This window comes from Oreochromis aureus, linkage group 6 (assembly GCF_013358895.1).
Source record: "Oreochromis aureus strain Israel breed Guangdong linkage group 6, ZZ_aureus, whole genome shotgun sequence".
NCBI classification, from domain to species: domain Eukaryota; kingdom Metazoa; phylum Chordata; class Actinopteri; order Cichliformes; family Cichlidae; genus Oreochromis; species Oreochromis aureus.
The window spans coordinates 33,494,773-33,514,557 of record NC_052947.1 but is presented as its reverse complement, the minus strand read 5'-3'; the positions used below and the strand labels follow the sequence as shown (position 1 = coordinate 33,514,557).

Here is a 19,785-nt window from a genome sequence, read left to right as displayed (position 1 = left end):
TGGGAGAAGTGGGTGGCAGAGAAGAGAAGTGCTGCATCAAGTACTGCATTTTATACATTTTGCATTCTTAGAATTAGAATAAAATTAGAATAATAAAGATTTTTACATATTGCCACAAGGCTGGGTTTTCAAAAGGCTGCTTCAGATCACAGGTGAATGATTTATGGAGGAGAAAGGAGAGTTTCAAAAATGTTTTGCAATTATAGTTAAGCGCTGTGACTCATCTATAAGGTAATCAGAAGTCTGCAGGTAGATAAATTATAAACCATGTAGACCGCTTTACCTGAAAAAATGTAGGAGTTATTAAATTAAATGATTCATGAAGTGTTTACTGTGGAGCTTTTCTTCAACTAGTGATCATGTTCCAACAGCATCTACTTTTTGAAAGTATTTTTTTAAGCAGAAAAAATGCTGTAAAGAAACTCTTCTACACATTAAAAATAATCATAAAATCCATTAGCAGCACATGAATATATGTCCCTGGAGGATGAAGGATAAAGTAAAGAAAATGTTAGATCTGTTGCCTCAGGTGAGAGTAATTTAGCACATATATTGATGATTTCTATGTGGTGCACAGAACAAAGCATGAAAAACTACAACTGGAAAAAAAGTGCATAAAGTGCATTTTCACTAAAGTCATCTGGAAGCTCATCCAATTCTAAAAACCTCATCATTTAATCATATGAGGTCAAAATACATTTGGGTGAACAAAAAGCAAAACAAAAGCAAAACAAACAAACTTACTATGCATACCCTTACATGCCATTTTAAGCCATCCTTTAAAAAAAAGTGTAGATGATGACAGGCTACAAGCTGCAGCCAGCTCCAGCTTAGCTTCTGAGACAAACAGAGACACCTGCTGGTGTCAACGGGATAGTGACCTGCACTTCACTGAGCAGCAAACCAGCCATGCTGTGTGTAATGTGTCTGTGTGTGTATGAAAGAGTGTGTGTATGAGAGTGTGTGTATATTATAAAGCTGCAACTGAATTGTCAAATATAATACATATCTTTAGATTGCTTTATTTGAATGATCAAAATCAGGCTGGTGAAAGTGAAACAGTTCGTACAAGACTTGTAATGAAAACATAAAATTAGAGATGGAATGTAATCGTAATGGTAAACAGTATCTAAAAAGACATAAAGCAAGATTCAAAAGGAAGCAGATATTGAGCATGTAACCTCCATCGTCCTTAAGAAAATAGTGTTGTTTTTTTAAAATAAAAATAAAATAAATAAATAATAACATAAAAATAGTAATTTCTTGATTAGATGAGTATGAATTTAATAACCTGATTCCTATATCTTATTGACTCTCTAAGCCTTTCTTTCAGTGAATATCTCTTATCAGACTTACTGAAGAGCTAATGATGCCATATTCAGGATAATAACAGATTTCTTCTTTTACTTCTTACACTTGCATAAAACCATCCTCATTTCCTGCAGCCTTACTACATCTTCACCTTGTAAAAATCCGTCTAATGAGTTTCTACCCTGACATGCTCTTGGAATAATGAATGATATTAATACTACACACATGCCTTGCGTGTTGAAAGAACTATGAGTGTTGATCTTTTAATATTTTCAAAATAGAAATACCTCAGGTATAAGCCATTCTTTCAAAAGCATACATAAAGTGAAAATCCACAATTGTAGCACTCAAAGTATAAAAAGTATGTTTGTAGGTTAATGAATGGTACTCGCAGATTTGAGCAGGTCAAGTGGTGCTTAAGTAAAAGTCAAGATATGAACCTATGAAAAGTGCTAACTGTCATATTTAAATTATATAATACTGGATATTTTATGTAGTGTGAACTTGGGTACTTTAGACCACGTGCAATAATTTAACATTGCATGTGAATAACATTAAAACTTTGGTTTCATCAAAAATGTAACAATCACCTCATCCTCATCCTCTCACTACACACAGATTGTATTTCTTGGTCTTTCACAACCAGACATGCTTTCTATTTCCATTCTGTTGTTTTCTTGTTAATATGCTGTAATGACTAGTTTCACGCTACTTTACCTCAGCGTTTTTCACATTTGATCACTTCTTTATCACCATTTCTTTCTCACCCTCTCCCTTTTCAGTGTCTGTGATCTCATGTGTATATGACTATTTTCATGTGTACACGTTAGTTAGTGTTTGTATGCATTCTTGTGCCGATGAAAGGAGCCTACTAACATGCACATGAAAACATAATCGAGCACATGTGAACACACATCAAATATATAAACACATTTAGAATAATGAAAAATATATTTACTATAGATGAAATAAATGAAAATATTAAAATATTATTAAATATGTTAATAATATAAACACATTTATTAAGAGGAACCATTAGAATATCTGATAAACACACCTGTTCTAACATATGTAGGTAAGTTGGGCAGTTACAGTAACTAAAAATGCTTTTTCATAAACATTTAGTTTGTTTTTCAATATGTCAGCATTTTATCTGACATTAGAACATAGATTATAAATCATTATTCATATATATATATATATATATATATATATATATATATATATATATATATATATATATATATATATATATATATATATTATATATATATATATATATATATATACATGTTTTCTCGTTGATTTGACAACCTTATTGTTGACAAGTAAAATTTCACATGTCAGGCCTGTTACCGTGCAGTTTTCTGAACCATTCTCAACATCAGGTATTGCCATTGCCCATCTTAGCAATCTCAATAAACTCATTATGAACAAATGCTAAACACCAACTCCTGTGGCAAGAGTTCTGAGACAATCAACACTTAAACAGCCCATTGTACCTAATGGTCTAATCAATTTTTTCTGAGTTGATCCTACATAATTGTGTCAGTGTCCCAGTGGCAATTTGATGTTGTCACTGAGAAGGAGTTACTAAAATAAGTAAGCAATAAATAAGCATCTATCTAAATGTAGTTGGTATAAATAAAAAAAGAGTATTTTTTTCCCTCTAAAATATGTGGCCCTCCTTTGGGACACGTTTAATCAATAATTATCCATTTTATTTTATTTATTTTAAGTCTTCATTATTCAATGCTTTGTTTTGTTTTTTTAACTAATTTTACCATGTAATGTTTTTTTGCTTTGGTTGATAGTCAGTAGGGTTCAGACTTTTTATGTATTTTTTTTTTATTAAAGAGGGAAAAACAGCGCCTCGGTGTTCATGGCTCTGTAAAGATGTTTCAGTACTTACCCTTGCTTTCATTTGGGAAAACGGATACCTGGTGGGATCTAAAACTACGCAAAACTCATTTACAAACGTTTTAACAAGCTTGCGCATTTTAGCGCAACAATGGCGCTCACCAACATCCTTTCTGTCGCGGATGATACGTCATCAAAGTTGGCGGTATTTTGAAAAGCGAATAGCGTCTAGTGTTGTGGTCCGTGAAGTAGGGAACTGTTGTTAAACATGGTAAGACTGATCGTCGTCTAAAATAACTCTCGTTATTTACACGTGCTTAATATAACACACGATATCATATAATGTTCAAATGCCTTGCTAACGTGCGTTTACGTAAATGCAACTTTTCACCTTAGCCTGTAGCTAACAAGCTTTAGAAGAAATTGTACCTACTTGCACCGCTCCAGTTTTTCTTTAGATTGAAACGTACACAAATCTGCGTCTTTGTTGTTTACGTGTTCAGGCAGACGGCCGGGCAGCAGCGCAGCTGTCAGAGGCCGCCCAGTCTGAGCTGCTGGACATGTGTGAGGAGCAGTTTGCGCAGCTGGAAAAGGTACATGTGGATCCAGTGTGTCCAAATACTTTTTGTCATGGCATACATATTGTTTTGGGGGGATTGGGATAGTATGGAGCCACTGCAACAAGTGGGGTGACCAGGTAGTGGTACAACGTGAGAAATATATTACTGATGTTGATATGATTTTTTTTTTCCATTTTTAATTTCACTCAAATGTTTCTACATAAATAAAATTCAAAAAGTTGATTCTGTTCTTGAAGAAGTCACTTGGATTAGTGATGAAACATTTCTCCTGCTGAAAACTACATTTTTTAACTGGGTGATTGAGCATGCATCAAGATTTGTTACTACATTTTAATTCAGTACAGTTTTTCCACTTTCTTGTATAATTAGAAAAATACTATGAATAGAAACTAAATGTTTTTTTTCATAGTCTTATATGATAGGCCTATACTCTGTTGTTTAGCTGGTAACACTCTTACCTGTTATGTTGTATCTTAGATTTGGTTCTTTCAGGTAATCATCATTAGGTTTCAGTATCGATGCATTCAAGATCCGCAACTTTTCTTGAACCACGTTTCTTCTGAGAATCAAAATAGTCGACTAGGCTAGTAAACTAGAACCAACCAAAATCTGATCGCATCACATATGTAAATATGTTTTTAAATCTTGTTACTGTGTAGATAATTTCTCTCTAGCCCTTTGTCACATACTTTGTGATATTAGGCCATATTAAACTTCACTGAAAGGGTAAAAATGATAAACTGTGTTTCTGTCTTACAGCTTCAGAATGAGATTATACTGTGTGAGCCAGATTTTTGTGAGAATCCACAAGAACAGGTGAGATGATTGTTTCCAAATGTTCACTTGTTCATTACTTTCTCTGCTTTAACCTCTTAAAACCCAACCTCTTTCTCTTTTCTATTTGGGCTGATTGGGACCTGATGAATGTAAAAACAAAGAATTATCTTTTTACCTGATTTTCTCTACAAGGGCCTGATATCCACATAAGAGGATATTCAATTTATATTTCGATAGAACAGTGGCAGTATAATGTCCTTGTAAGTGGATATCAGGCCCTTGTAGAGTAAAATTTAGAAGTGTGGTCTAGACAACCCAAAATGTGATGTCCACATATGTGGGCGCCAGGTTCTAGGAGGTTAATGTTACAGAAAAAAATGTGGAAATTCTTGATTTTAAATATCTGAGAAAATTCATATTTTTTTAACATGGTTTTCATTTATCAGTTTTTCTTTAATGGGGTAAAAAAAATCAGTAAGAAAAGATATATATATATATATATACCACAGACCTGATATGTGAGTAATTCCAGTTTGTTACCTGAATGATGCATAAACATTACAATTTTCACCAGATAAACCACGTTAATCTCCATACTAATACTCCTACCTACTTTATTTAGGCTCCAGTAGCTTTTAATATCTCCTAATAGCCTGATACCCATGTATTAGGAGCAATTAGGAGCTTTTGTCTCGTAGTTTGTGTTGTAAATTGGAACTGTGATAAAGTATTGCAAACTCTTTTGTTGCAGTTTTGGTCTGGCTTTCAAAATTGTTACACCTCTGGCATTTCTTTACGTATCTGCTGATTAATTGGATGATGGTTGCCTCAATGGCTTCCATTGGCCGATCAGCAAATAAAATATATTAATCAATTGCAGCCAGTACATTACAGCATCCTGTGTACAGCATCAAATTTGTCTTTGTATGTGATCATTCAAAGAGGTTTCTTTATTTTCCCAACACAAATGAGAAAATGAACAACAAAACATTGGATTAATTATCAACCATACTGCAAATTTCAAGCAGCTACCAGCCCAGCATTTCACAATCTTTGCATCATTAATATTAATATCTTTTACATGTATCATGGGTACAGGACATATGAATTTTGCACAAAATAATTTAATGAAGACGCCAAGATGGCACCTTTGGTTTTTCAGTGATGCTCAAAATTAGCATTAATCATAAACATGTTGTATGTGAAAGGTGTTTACAGAGGCAAGATACGTTACAAAAAGAGCAATTTGTTTTAATAGTTTGTATAGCCATAAACAGCTCATTAGTGCTAAAATGTAAACATTGTGAGCATCAGCAGTGGCAACACTAAAAGGAACAACTGAGTGTGCTTTAAATGGTGAGGTTAGAGACTCCAGCTGGCAATAACATAGCATTTAATGCCTGGTCAAATGCACCCTTGGCTCCATAGTGTAGTGGTTTACACATTTGCTTAACAAGCAAAAAAACCCCTGCTTGATCCCGGGAGGAGATGCATATCTCTTTGGAGTTGCGTCAGGATGGGCATCCGGTGTAAAAACCTGCCAAATTAAATATTTGGAGAGCTACCTGCTGTGCCAACTCCTTGTAAATCAGGGAGCAACCAAGAGTAGCTGCTGATCAAGTGAGTTTTGTGTTTGTTTTATTTGATGTCAGACAGCTTCACTGTGGCTCATCATTGTAATTTCTATTCCTCGTGACTTTTTTTCCTCCTATAGTCAGTAAAAAGACTGATTGCAACAGAAGCTGAGCTGAAGCAGTGGTCGACAGTGGAACCGCAATGTAAGTTATCGGTTCTGGTCAATTGGTGATTTCAGGTTTCTAAAAAAAATAAAGAAATAAATCATAAATGTTGTGTACTTTATCTTTTAATAAAATTGACCTTTTTTATTTTTCATGCAGTGCTGGCAGAAAATTCAAAGATTTTGCTTGAAGCAGGAAAAGAAGAGGTGTGGTTAAGTGTAAACAGTGAACTATTCCTTTTGTTAATTTACATGCATCACTTACTTTATGTAATCTTTACTTTTTCCAAAGATGCACAAGCTGTGCTCTGAACTTGAGATGGTTGCTTCCTGTTATGAAGCCAAAAGAGACAAACTGAAAGAGACTAAGGAACTGTATGTAACCCTTTTGTTACACTGTACATATTACGTTACTTCCTCTCCTTCTTCTGGTTTTATGGATGCCTTTCAGGATAGAATGAAGGAGACCATCCAGAGATATTCTTGGTGTATAGTTGTGAAAATTTGATGCTTGTGTGTTTGTTTTTAGTGAACAAAAATGGCTGGAGGAGAAGAAACAGATGCTGGCTGCTGCCAGTGGTCACAATGAACGACTTCAAATTGAAAAGGAGAAGTTGTCAGAACATACGTGAGTAGGATGGCAGCGTCACACTAAACCAAAAGAGATCAGGTGTTTATTTACACAGAATAGAGCAAAATGCTTCAAGAGTAATACAAATTAATTCAGTTCAATTGAATTTTATTTCTGTAGCGCCAAATCACAACAGCAGTCGCCTCAAAGTGCTTTATATTGCAAGGTAGACCCTACACTAATACATTCAGAGAAAAACCCAACAATCGTATGACCCCCTATGAGCAAGCACTTTGGCGACAGTGGGAAGGAAAAACTCCCTTTTAACAGGAAGAAACCTCCGGCAGAACCAGGCTCAGGGAGGGGCGGGAGCATCTGCTGCGACCGGGTGGGGTGAGAGAAGCAAGACAGGAAAAAAAGACATGCTGTGGAAAAGAGCCAGAGATTAATAACAAGTATGATTCATTGCAGAGAGGTCTATTAACACATAGTGAGTGAGAAAGGTGACTGAAAAGGAAATACTCAATGCATCATGGGAATCCCCCAACAGCCTACACCTATTGCAGCATAACTAAGGGAGGATTCAGGATCACCTGATCCAGCCCTAATATAGGCTTTAGCAAAAATGAAAGCCTAATCTTAAAAATAGGAAATTAAAACTTATAAACTCAGAAGAAGAGTAAAATGTTGATGCATGTGCATGCATTCCACAGGGTACTGCAGGACATCAAGGAAAAAATACAGAAAATGAAGGTCTACCAGGAAAGGCTGATGGAGACCTTGGGGTACATCCTGGAGAAGCACATTCCTCTCCCTCAGGAGGATTCCAGTACAAACAAGAAGAAGAAGGTGTAGATTATGGCTTTGCATGTGAAAAGTGCCTTATTACAGCTCCATTGCACCTTACAGTCTTTTATCTTAATTTTCAGAACGTTCCACATGAGATTCATGAAAACTTGATTTCACTCAATGAAATTCTGGAGGTGAGTTTTCTCGAAAAAAATCTCAGTCTTTAGCTTTGGACATGTAGGTGAATGAAACAGGTGATGAGGTTTGATATTGAGGAGAGAAATGTGAAAGGAAAGATGGACCACATAGAGGCCCCTTGTGTTGGTGTTAGGGGAGAATGTAGCTTGGCAGCATTGGATGGTAGTCTGTATGATGACTTCGGGCATCAAGAAGAGGAAGCGAGTGAAGGGAAGTGGAAGAAGGAAGAATGTTGTGGAGAGTGCAGGAAGGGGTTGAGGCAGGCTGTCAGTGGTACGGAAGTGTTGCCAAATGGCTGGCAAAGTACAGCTAAGGTCCTGGGGGAAACTGCCCAAAGGGTATCCTGTGGACAGAAGAAAAAGGACAAGGACACTTGGTCTTGGAAGGAGGAAGTAAAAAAATCTGTTCAAATGCAGAGGTTAGCAAAGAAAGACTGGGATAGTCAGGGAGATGAAGAAAATGGATGAGTGCTGGGAGGTTAGCAATGAGAGAAGTGGCAAAGTACAAGGCTTGAGTTATATGTGAGGCTGGACACTAAGAAAGGAGAAAATGACTTGTATAAAGCATGTGATGTGATATGTAAGACGTTATCACAGAAATGGAAATGTGCTAACAAGTGAAGAGAGTGTGGTGAGCGCCTAAAGGAGCTCATGAATGAAGAAAATGAGAAAACACAATCCTGAAGAGTAAGAGGATCCCTGAGGAATGGACTACAGATTTTCAAATACAAGGGTGATGTGCATCTCTGTAGCAATTATAGAGGGATAAAGTTGATGAGGCATGCCTTGAATATATGGGAAAGTGTTTTCGAAACTAGGTTGAGAAGAGAGGAGATGATTGGTGAGCAGCAGCATGGCTTCTTGCCCAGAAATAGCACTACAGAGTCAATGTTTGCTTTAAGAGTATTAATGGAGAAATATTGAAGGTCAAAAGGAGTTGTACTGTGTGTTTGTATATCTACAAAAAGGGTATGATAGGGTGATAAGAGAGGAAGTGTGGTACAGGATGAGGAAGTCATGTGAGGCTGGTGCGAGCACAGCCAGACCTTGGTGAGGTGTGTGGTAGGAGTGAAAGATGCAAGGTGGGATGAATTACATTAGGGAATGGAGTAGTAAAACATTGGTCAGGAAAAAAAAAGCATATAAACTAAATTTTCATCCCAATATTTGAAATACTTCTGTTTTAAAGATAGCTTCACACATAGTGTTTCCTTTTTTTTTTTTTTTTTTTTTTTTAAACACATCAACCACTGACACTTTTCTAGGTGACTGAACAGTATCCTAGACATGGAGTTAAATGATAGATTTTGCTGAAGATAATTTTATTATCTCTGATAAAAACCCCAGTTATTAACCTCGAGGAAAGAGCTGGCACTCCGCCAGCTTTTATGGAAAACATATCCTAAGAGATGTGGTTCTTTAGCTGTGGCTCTTTTCTTAATGGCTACTTTTCTTGGGACGATGCTTGATGGTAGCATCAGTGTTGTTAACTGTTCAGGTGGATGCCTTTTGAGGTGTGCACATAGGAGAGGCATTTAACAAAACAGATATTTGACCTATTATAGTAGAATAAATATGTGTAATTATTAATTATTAACAGCTTATGTCGACAAGTCGCATGTAAATTAGTCCTACATTTGTTTGCTGTTGTGGAACTGGAAATGATAAAAACCCATTGTTAATGGTTAAATTTTCTATAGAGATGCTGTTTAAGGCCCTATTTTAACCACACAAGTGCAAAGAAAGCAGCAGGTCTGACCTATGTGGACTGTGTGGGTGTGTCATGCTGCTTTTGTTTATCAAAGTGAAAGGACAAAAAGGTTGACATAAGTGCTATAAAAGAGAGGGTGTAGTGATTAATCGATTCACAGTGATGATCATACATGGCGGCAAAAGCTGATGTGTACCAAAAGGCATGATATCAACCTAACCTTTAGACCTGAGGGCAGCTTTTGTGATTTTTTTCTTTTTAACTTGTTCTGTGATTGAATGTTTCTGTTCTTGATAATCATGTAAATATCCTATATTTTTTTAGAGGCCATCACCTATTCCTTCAATAAGTAAAGGCAAAATAGAACTCTAAACTTATAAAACTGTTTAAACTTGTACCTTTACTGCAAATATGCTTCACCTTGGTCTTCATCTCCCTTTTTATAAACCTGCAGATTCTCATGAACAAGGCTCTGAACACACCGCACGACCCCTATGTGGCGATAGATGACACGTTCTGGCCACCGTATGTAGAGATGCTGCTCCGTTATGGAATTGCAGTGAGACACCATGAGAATAACTTTAAGATTCGCTTGGAAACCTTTTTCTGAAGCACTGGTGCATTAAAAATCTAAAGCACTGTGCTTAAACTGAGTCTGCTTGTGCAGGGAAATCATTATGCATGTTTTTGTAAGCTAGTAGGAAGTCTGTGGTGGGGAAACAGTAATGCTAGGGCGTTCCTGAATTTACTATATGCATGTGTAACATTTGTATGTACATATTTTTTTATGGTTGTCTATTTAGACTTCTTAAATACTGTTTAGTTAAAATGTCTTGTAAGCGCACCTTTTTTTCTAGTTCTGTTTTTATGTATTCAAATGTATGAGTGTTTTATCCAAAGTATGTGTTTCTAGAAATCCCGTGTGCATGTCTGTTTTTCATGAGAATTCATATTTATCAGCGTAATATTAAATTGATCTTAATTTTGGTTTCATTTAACAGTTTTCCATTATGTATGAAAATTAGGAAAATATGTTCAGTAATGTTCTGTGTGGGCGTGTGTGTGTGCGTGTGTGTGTATATTTTGTTTGGGTTTATACATTTTCTTGTCCATGTTTAATAAATTTGGAAACTTTAGATGTGGTGTTGCTATGTAATCATTGTTTCGAAGAAATTATCTCTGGGTATCTTCATACTGTTGTACGAAAACAACTAGCATAATGTAAATGTTTTAGTGAGGTGATCATTTCTTCATGAAAATGTTTAAAACTATGTTTGTACTTACAAACAATATACAGGAAAAAAAATACGAATTGACAAAGTGAAATCGTGCATTCAGTCCACACAAAACACAATATATGCAATGATCAATGGTTGCAGCTACCGCATACTTAAAATACTTAGACGGGGTTTTTCTTGTTTTTTTTTTTATTGCAGAGATTTGTTTTTAGAGCCTTGCTTTTAAGGCTAAGCTTCCAGTTTCTTGGTAAAAATGTTAAAATTATTTCGTCAGAAACGTTTTGCGTCATACAACGTCACGCTTCCCATCCAATCCGGTGAGGCCGCCGCGTCAGCTATAGAATACCTGTGGGCGGAGAAGCGATTCCGGTTCCGGGTGTTTTCATATCCCTGTCGGAGGCGATCATACCTCTGATTATGCTATTTTATCGGAAACTTTTCTCGATTGACCACTGAATAAATTAGAATTCTTTTAATTAAGATTGCCCGATAAAAGCCGATACCATGGCGACACGCTCGGAGAGAGAGAAGGCCCAAAAACTCAACGAACAGCACCAGGCCATCCTGTCCAAAATGCTGAGAGAGGAAGACAACAAGTACTGCGCCGACTGCGAGGCGAAAGGTGCGGTGTTCGTTTTGTCGGCGATTTTATTATTTAACTGTACAAAGTTAGCAGTTTCATTCAGAATCAAACAGTAACGGTAACTAACAATATAACATCCGCGCTTCTTAGCTTAGCTTAGCTAACTGGCCCAAGCTAGTCACCTGACATTCTTCCCTTTAAGCTAAACTAAGTGGTTAACCAGCATGCTAACTTCTCTAAAGCTACATAAGCTCCCCACAGGGCTTCTCCCTCGTCGCCGTATGCTTAGTTACCGGGATTTGCAAGCGGTAAACAAACCGTGTCAGGTCTTTCTAAGAAACTTCAGCCAACTTTTTTTTTTTTTCTTAAATTAGATCATTGACAAAGAATGTAAAACTTGCAACCTACGTTTCAAGTCACAACAAAGACTAGCATGTTTGAGTGTTTCTTCGGGCGTTTTTGTACCTTCACATCCCAAACTGGGTTTAACTGTCATTAACAGGTCCAAGATGGGCATCCTGGAATCTGGGGGTATTTATCTGCATCCGGTGTGCTGGCATCCACAGGAACCTGGGAGTGCACATATCCAGAGTGAAATCAGTCAACCTGGACCAATGGACAACAGAACAAATCCAGGTACTGATTTCTTGTTTTTGCACTTTTCCTGTGTGCATTACTGAACTGACCTACCGGGCAGTAGCCCTGGGGGCTGAGAGGTCAAGGGACTCTGGGTCTAACTCCCTCTTTGGACTGATTTGCTTACTGGCACAACATGAATGCAGAAAATGCAAAACAACTTAAAGGTGTACCATAACTTCTCTACACTGAAAATAAATAAAGAACAAAATGTAAATGAACACAAGAACTTAATGTGTTTCTCCTTTTTTAAATGTGACATTTAAATGTCTTTGCCAAGTATTCCGTTACTGGTTCTCTAATCCTTTTTTTTTTTTTTATGTACAATAAGCACAAATATGGTTCGAAACTCATGTGAAATGTTTTTTGGATAGGGCATATGTGTTCTCCACTAAATGTAACCTTCCTTGATGATTCAAAGCTGTTACAGTATTGCTGATTTTTCATTTGCACTCCAGTAAACTCAGTGAACTTGCCAGACACAAAAACAGGAAATTCTGTTCAGTGGCTAAAGACATCATTTCTTGTCCGTGGGTTAAGCTTTAATTTTCATTATGCACTGTCATCAGGACTATCAATACCCTTCATTTATGTCATTTGGAATTTACCTTAATAACCACTCTTTAAACTGCAAATTACTGTACAAGTGAACTTGCTGTCATGCTAACAACTAGTTGACATTTTAATGACAGCTTCAAAATATCTAGGCTTGTGTTGTTAAATACTTAATTGCCAGGAATATTGAAGAAATATTGGTGTCCAACATCAGTCAACGACTAAAACCAAAACTGACTAATGTAATGTTGTCATGTGGGTGCAGTATTTTTAACCTTAACAATATGAACTATTCAGTCAAACTGCATAAGTTGTCTTATCACTTGGGGGTTATTTTCTCATATCTGAAAAGTGCCACATAACGTATTGTACACCCATTTTTATCTTTTGTGCTATATTTGTGATAAGCGAACATATCATGTGCTTAGTCAATTGATTGCCCCAATGTACACTGTATCCTAACGTTATCCATTTTGTTTACATCTTTGTCTTCTCTTCAGAGTATACAGGATATGGGTAATACCAAGGCCAGGCAGCTTTATGAGGCCAACCTTCCAGATAGCTTCAGAAGACCTCAAACAGACCAGTATCCTTTGCTTAGAGCAAATCCACAAATATAACAAAAAAGTGCCATGCAGCATATGTTTAACCATTTTTCCCTTTTCTTGGAGTTTTATTTTTTCTTAACCCTGACCTCAGAGCAGTGGAATTCTTCATCAGGGATAAATATGAGAAGAAGAAATACTACAGCAAGAATGTGACCAATGGCACCAGTGTACGTATCAACTAAACATTTCATGAAATTATTCATTTATTGTATTATTTTCTACATTTAGTCTGTTACTGTTATTATCTTGGAGCAAATGTAACCCACATAATTTCCTTAGTTAATAATAAAGTATTCTGACTCTGATTTAGATCTTCATAATGTTTTGTACTCACGTATTCTTCTTTCTTTTATTATTTTTTTTATCAGCCAAAAGATAGTAAGAAAGAAAGGGAGCCTGACAGAGGAACCAAGGTGTCATCTTACACCAAGGTAAGTCTCGCATGTATTCCAGTAATAATAAAGCTGTCTCAATATGCCCTTTAGCATTGTTTTCCTATCCACACTGAGTTTGTTCTGCTTTTGAATTTTACAACCATTTCATTTTTTTAAAGAGTGAAGAGTCCAAGCCAGTTCCCAAAATCAGCCCTGCTAAGACTGCAGAACCCTCTGTGAACCTACTAGGCCTTGGTGAGTGTGAAAATGATTCAAATTTAGCACCACAGATCAATTTACCGCCAGAGGGAATCCTTATTGGGGGATTTAGTGAGAGTAGAATGTGCTGTGGGAAAGTTCTGACTAATATATTGTGTGTGGAATTAGGCTAATTAATATGTCTGAGTTTATTTGTTTTTCATTTTTAAGTATACATAAGTTTCCAAGGTGATATCTGCATGTAGTACATGACATTTAGCAATCAAAATACACTGTAATTTACACTGTAAAATCACTGTTTATGTGATGGTGATTACCTCTACACTTTGCTCAGCTCTGCATCTTGATGCTGTGGTGTTACCTGAGATTGTTTACTTTTTGGTTCAGCGTGAAAGATCGTCTCCACCCTTAGCTGTGCCATGTTCTCATTTCAAACATGTGGCTCTGCGTGTGTTTACCAAACAATGGAGGAGAGAGAAAGTACCATATTTAAAGGGTTTGGTTGTGTCACCTATCAGCATATCTGTAACACAGCAACTACATCATCTCACTTGTAAATGATAGATAGCAACACCACTTCAGCGCTGACGTCTTTTCAACACGCTGCTGTTACTTGTGGCTGTGCTGTTATTTCTGTTGCTTTCAATTTAAAAACCACTGCAAGGTTTTTGAGTTGAAAAGAGGAAGTGCTTCAGCTGCTGTAGCAGACATGTAACTTCTTGTTTCTACTTTAAATCTTGATGTTTATCTAGAGTATGACTTTTGTTGGATCAGTATTAAGTAAGTGTAGCAGGAAATGGTGGAAATGGTAACATTAAATGCTGTTAGGAGAAGGGGCAACACTGGATTGCACAACATAGATATCTCTGCCATACTTGCACCAAGTATAGGTTTTCTTTTGGCTTGATTGCGAGATCACTTAAAGTAGGTCTTTTAGTACATGCAAGGTTTTCTGGCATGGATAGATTTTAGCATCTTTTTCCAAAGAGCTATTAACTAAAGCACCTTTTTTGTCTTTTGTAGAATTTATTTTTCATTTATTAATGCATTTTTGACATCTTCGATTTCTCAAATGGTCAGAAATAAAGGAGAATGCATAAACACATACTTGTTTCCTTTACACTATGAGGACAAGCTGTGTTTGCATAAATAGTCACTCCCCAAAAGCTCATTCTGAGCCAAGAGGAACTCTGATGTGAATGGAAATGGAAGTTATGTAGATTTTTCTGTCTTAATGTTCAACTGTTTTGTTTGAACAGTGTGCGCCTTTGTCATCAAATTGTGAAATCTTCACGTTAGTTCTTGCTTTAAAATTTCTGTACTTCTTAATTTTTTTCAGCATTATAGCTATGATCGGTTTTTGGTTCATAGGAATAATTCATTTTATTAAAGAGGCTTCCTTTATTTACAGTTAAAAGAAGATGGTGTTGTGTTTTTGACTGGCTTAAGGGTTGCTTGCATTATTTGGATATCATGTTTACTGTTATTTTTCTTTTGTGGCTAGTGAGCTAAATGGGCTAAGCTGATTAATTTTTTATTGCGCTAGCTGTTGTTCTCACTGCGTGGGCAGCTTTGTAGCTGTGGGAGGTTTTTACAGTTGAATATTTAAAAAATAAAAGAAAACACATTTTCATGAAAGCAGTTCTGTACACTTTTAATACTCTTTCTATGTCAATTAGCCCGTTCTATAAGGATTATATTCCTGAACTTTAAAAAAAAAATCTTTTAATTAATGCAGAGCACAATCAGGAAATGGTCAGTGGGTAGTGGGAACTATTGTTTCCTGATGTATTTTTTTTAAGTTCCACCTGTAAAACAAATTTTTCCTTCTTTCTGTCACAGACGCACCAGCAGCTGCATCAGCTAACAACGGTAGCACGAGCACAAGCCAGAACAATGACCTGGATATATTCGGCCCAATGGTCTCCAATCCCCTGCCCTCATCCACATCCACAGCTCAGTTTTCTCAGGTAAAATTGAGAAAGCATTCCCCAGTTCAGATTTAAATCCGAATTCCGATTATTGCTCAGCAGGGCTTAACAGTCACTGTTGCCTGGTTGTAAAACTGAAATTAAATGTGCAGTAAAAAAATAAAAAGGCAAATGATAACCATCAGCGTCAATAGCCCACATGACAGCAACACCAGTACTGAGAGACAGTGAGTTTAAATGAAAGAGAGGCAGAAACACACTTCAGAATATGAATGCAGTAAATCAGGCACTCTTGACTTAACATTGAAATGGGGCTTAATGCAGTGTTTATTTTTTATCACCACATTCATTGATTTTGATTAATCAAAGAATTTATCGGTAAGGTATAAGATTTAAATATATTAATCTTTAGTAAATTTAATCAAACAATAATTATCTTTTGTTACCTATATTATAGAGACAAAGCCTTCAGGGGGTGTTGGCTACTAACAGCTCACTAATAGAGCACAGCTGAATTATTCAGAGTAATCATGCTCGATAGGCCCATTTTGTATTTATGATCTACATTTATACATGGCTAAAAGAGGCAACTACATTTTTTTAATACCTATATATTTGCCAGACAACAGCTTGTAGCTGTTTGCAGTACTGGTAAAGTTACTGTCAAGTTCACAAGACCCCCAAACAATAATGTTATTGATAGATCTACTGCTGTTTGGTAATGGTAGTTGTCTGCTAGTTTGTAAATTTTGTTTAGTTGTGTTTGTACAGCACACAATAAAACTGTGTGAGCCATAGATTTGTCACAAAAATGGGTGCTTTTTTTGTCATCGGACCTTAAATCTTCTAAACATCTCAATCTCTTTCCTACCTCCAGGTGAGCTCCAATAACTCGGCAAGCACTCCGACACAAGCTCCAGCAGCTGGAGTGTCAGGAGCAGTAGCCAACTCAGGGTCATTACAGGGAGACCTCGACCTGTTTAGTGAGAGCTGTAGCACCACTAAAGCTGATGACGCAGCCAAGAAGCCCATGTCCAAGGACTCCATCTTGTCTCTGTATGGAACTAACAGCATGTCCCAGCAGGCCCCCACCGGTGAGGACGCCATTTACACACAAACTGAAATAATACCAGTGCCATATTTTCTTTACATATTGAAGTATTGGTGGTTTGATTGTAAATTCAATTTGAGTCCTTTTTGTTTTTATTGGATTATTTTAGATTTTTCGTGTATTTGTTTGTTCAGATTGACTACATTAGTCTACATTAATGGCTCTCCTTATGTCACCTAATAGCTGCAATTCTTTCCCTGCCATTGATGAGCTAGAAGATGCAGAGACCCTGGATTCTTATTTGGTTTTTAAATGCAGTGCAGTCTTTTCAGGTCATTGATCCACTGAATTGAAAATGAAACGGTTTCTTTTTTGTAAAAAAAATTGTAAACTGTCTCCTTTTACCTGCAGTACCTTAACAACACACCAGAGGGCCACAGCCCACACTTTGGGAACCACTGCCCTTGACTAATACTTTGCTTGCTAAAGTCATGCAAATATGACATCACATGATCCACAAGGAACAAGTAGATACCTGTATTTTGCAGCTCAGTCTCACAGGGCTTTGCTGACTTATCTTCCTGCTTAACTAACAGACTCCTTAAAACAAGTTTTCAAAACAGTTCCATACCTCAAAAACTAACTTGTGTTTTTTTTTTAATGTTCTTGCCTCCTCTCAGCTGGCATGTTCATGGGCCCCTCTCAGATGCAGTTTCCTGTCCAGGCAGCAGCTGGTTACCAGGCCTTCCCTGGTATGGGTACAGCCATGCCACCCACTACTGTCATGGGTGCCATGATGGCTCAGAGCGGTGCACCCATGATGGGGCCCAGTCCAGGAATGATGGTTGGGATGACGATGCCTAATGGCTTCATGGGGAACGCGCCAGCCACTGGTATGATGGGCATGGCCCCCAGGATGATGGGACCACAGGGTGGTGCAATGCCTACAGGCATGATGCCTGCTCAGGGCATGTACGCCATCCAGCCTGGCCAGCAGGCTCAGTGGAACATGGGTCAGGTAAGGAAATAGCTTAGCTGTACTGCAGCATTGTGTGCGGTTATTTAACAAGAGACCTCATGTTAAGACTTGTGCTACTGGTTTCAAGTATGTCACAGTGGCAGGAGACTTTTTTTTTCCTCTCAAATGTGACCACACCCAGAAGAGTTGGTGCATTGCACAATAGTCCATTGTGAAGCCCTCTACTGTACAGTTTGTAGAGATAGAGCATCCAGTATTCACTAGGTGGCAGCACAAGCATGCAGCAGATTTGTAACTATGCACTAAATCCCTAATATATACTGTAAGTAGTTTAGTTGTAAGTGTGGACACTCAAACTGAAGACTAAAGACAAACTCAAGATAAACTCAAAGCAATTTGTACACATGCTATAAAAATTGCATGCTGTCTGTACACAATTATTTCCCATAATGCAGTGTACACAGAAATTGTAGGAGCTGCTCACAGCTGTAAAGACTAATCTATTATTAGCATAAAACATTACATTATTTAGAGTTTTATTACAGTTAGCACGCAGGGTGGAATTGGGACACAGTCAGAACTTCAGTAATGAACTACTAGCGGGTGGATGGGTAGTAGTATAATGTTGTCCCAGTTAATCTTCAGTGATTATTTCTAATCCAGGCAAGGCGTGGTAATAAGTCAGATGAAGGTGATCCTGCTCTAGTGTTATTCACACTAACCTCTGTAACATCCCCAGGTCAACCAGCAGATGTCAGGGCTGACTCTGAATGGTGCAGGTGGTCAGATGGCCTTTGGTCAACCTCCGTCAGCTATGGGCGGGTGGGCTCCCACCGGTTCTGGCCAGACTCTGAGCACACAGCTATGGAAGTGAGCCTTCATGCGGGTCAGTGGTTGGGCAGAGTAAAAGTCGAGGTTGCAGGGTGTGCTTCTCCGTACCTCACTATGAACTGATGCCCATTTCAATCACGGACCAGCCTTCAGAACATGAAAATTGTATCTCTCTTTTTTTTTTCTCTCTCCTTCTCCCTTTTCTGTCTCTCTTTCTCTCTATTGTGTGAGTGAATTGGGAGTCATACAGGATTACAGCCTGGCAGTTTCTGCCTGTCGTATGGTTTTTGATCATAACTTTTATTTTCCTTTTTTGGAAAAAATGACAAGGAAACAACAGTCCCATCATCAACATCGACATATCAGAAAAGCTGCAGGACCAGTTAAACAAGCTTTTATTGTATCACTGTATCATTATAAGATTATAGAACATTTAAATGAATAGTATTTAAAGGGAGAAGGGTATGACTATGAGGTCAGTTGACACTGCTCCCAGATGTACAGCGCTGTATAACCTTCTTTTAAAGTACTTGTGGTTCCCCTATAAAATTAAAGTGATAATAAATAATTTCCTTTGACGTGTGTTCTGTAAAACAGATGTCAACTTTTTTTTATGTCTCAAATTGGTGAAATGTAATTGTTGCAGGGGCACGCCCACTTTTATTTCTCACATTTGTCTAACATTTGATCTAGTTCTGCTGTGGCCCTAAAAATAAACACAGTGAACTTAATAATCTTCACAACATGTACCCTGGATGCATTCTTGTTAGCGGACTCACACAAAGCACTTTCGCCTTGTACACAGATGAAGCACAAGTCTCCCTCTTCACAAATCCACGAGTCTGCATTCCTATAGTGCTTCTCGATCCTGGGCAAAGCATTCAGGCCCAAAGTTCATAAAATCATGAACTAAACTGAAGTTCCTGATTTGATGTATTTCGTTGGCTTTTCACACTTGGGTGGGGTTACTGATTACACTACATGCAAACTATTCCTGAGACCAACTGAACCACACCCAGAGCCACCCCTTCAAGCGGGCCAGTTCACTGTGTGCAACAGTCACATGGGAAGAGAACATTGTAGCTGCGAAATACACATTTTTATCATCAAGATGGACTGAAAAATAGATGGTAGGTACTTTGCAAAGCAAGAACAGCCTCACGTGAGGTGTTTACAATTCTGAACTAGTAATGCACACTTCCATCTTCTTATTTGAAGCAATACTTATTGAATCCCTTTAGGGAG

The 19,785-nt window shown here is 37.4% G+C and overlaps 2 protein-coding genes across 2 annotated transcripts; both read left to right on the top strand.

Annotated features, from left to right (window-relative positions):
- The first annotated feature begins 3,353 nt into the window (after positions 1 to 3,353).
- On the top strand, positions 3,354 to 10,671 carry cenpk (centromere protein K). Its single transcript, XM_031752738.2, has 10 exons — positions 3,354 to 3,442; positions 3,675 to 3,764; positions 4,512 to 4,568; positions 6,244 to 6,307; positions 6,428 to 6,474; positions 6,560 to 6,642; positions 6,797 to 6,895; positions 7,552 to 7,687; positions 7,768 to 7,821; positions 9,990 to 10,671. The coding sequence occupies exons 1-10, from the start codon at positions 3,440 to 3,442 to the stop codon at positions 10,143 to 10,145; spliced, it is 789 nt and encodes a 262-aa protein (XP_031608598.1). The 5' UTR covers positions 3,354 to 3,439; the 3' UTR covers positions 10,146 to 10,671.
- A 424-nt stretch (positions 10,672 to 11,095) lies between these two features.
- Positions 11,096 to 19,123, top strand: LOC116331064 (stromal membrane-associated protein 1-like). Its single transcript, XM_031753598.2, has 10 exons — positions 11,096 to 11,395; positions 11,859 to 11,992; positions 13,048 to 13,133; positions 13,247 to 13,322; positions 13,524 to 13,586; positions 13,709 to 13,784; positions 15,591 to 15,718; positions 16,557 to 16,773; positions 17,411 to 17,748; positions 18,449 to 19,123. The coding sequence occupies exons 1-10, from the start codon at positions 11,278 to 11,280 to the stop codon at positions 18,581 to 18,583; spliced, it is 1,371 nt and encodes a 456-aa protein (XP_031609458.1). The 5' UTR covers positions 11,096 to 11,277; the 3' UTR covers positions 18,584 to 19,123.
- The last annotated feature ends 662 nt before the right edge of the window (positions 19,124 to 19,785 follow it).

Bases quoted from the DNA above. Each gene is read 5' to 3' on its own strand.
- cenpk (XM_031752738.2), top strand. The intron at 4,569-6,243 runs GTGAGATGATTG...TTCCTCCTATAG, and splicing joins GTGAGAATCCACAAGAACAG to TCAGTAAAAAGACTGATTGC. The intron at 6,308-6,427 runs GTAAGTTATCGG...TTTTTCATGCAG, and splicing joins GTCGACAGTGGAACCGCAAT to TGCTGGCAGAAAATTCAAAG.
- LOC116331064 (XM_031753598.2), top strand. From the start codon at position 11,278: ATGGCGACACGCTCGGAGAGAGAGAAGGCCCAAAAACTCAACGAACAG. The intron at 13,587-13,708 runs GTAAGTCTCGCA...ATTTTTTTAAAG, and splicing joins AGGTGTCATCTTACACCAAG to AGTGAAGAGTCCAAGCCAGT. The intron at 17,749-18,448 runs GTAAGGAAATAG...TAACATCCCCAG, and splicing joins CTCAGTGGAACATGGGTCAG to GTCAACCAGCAGATGTCAGG.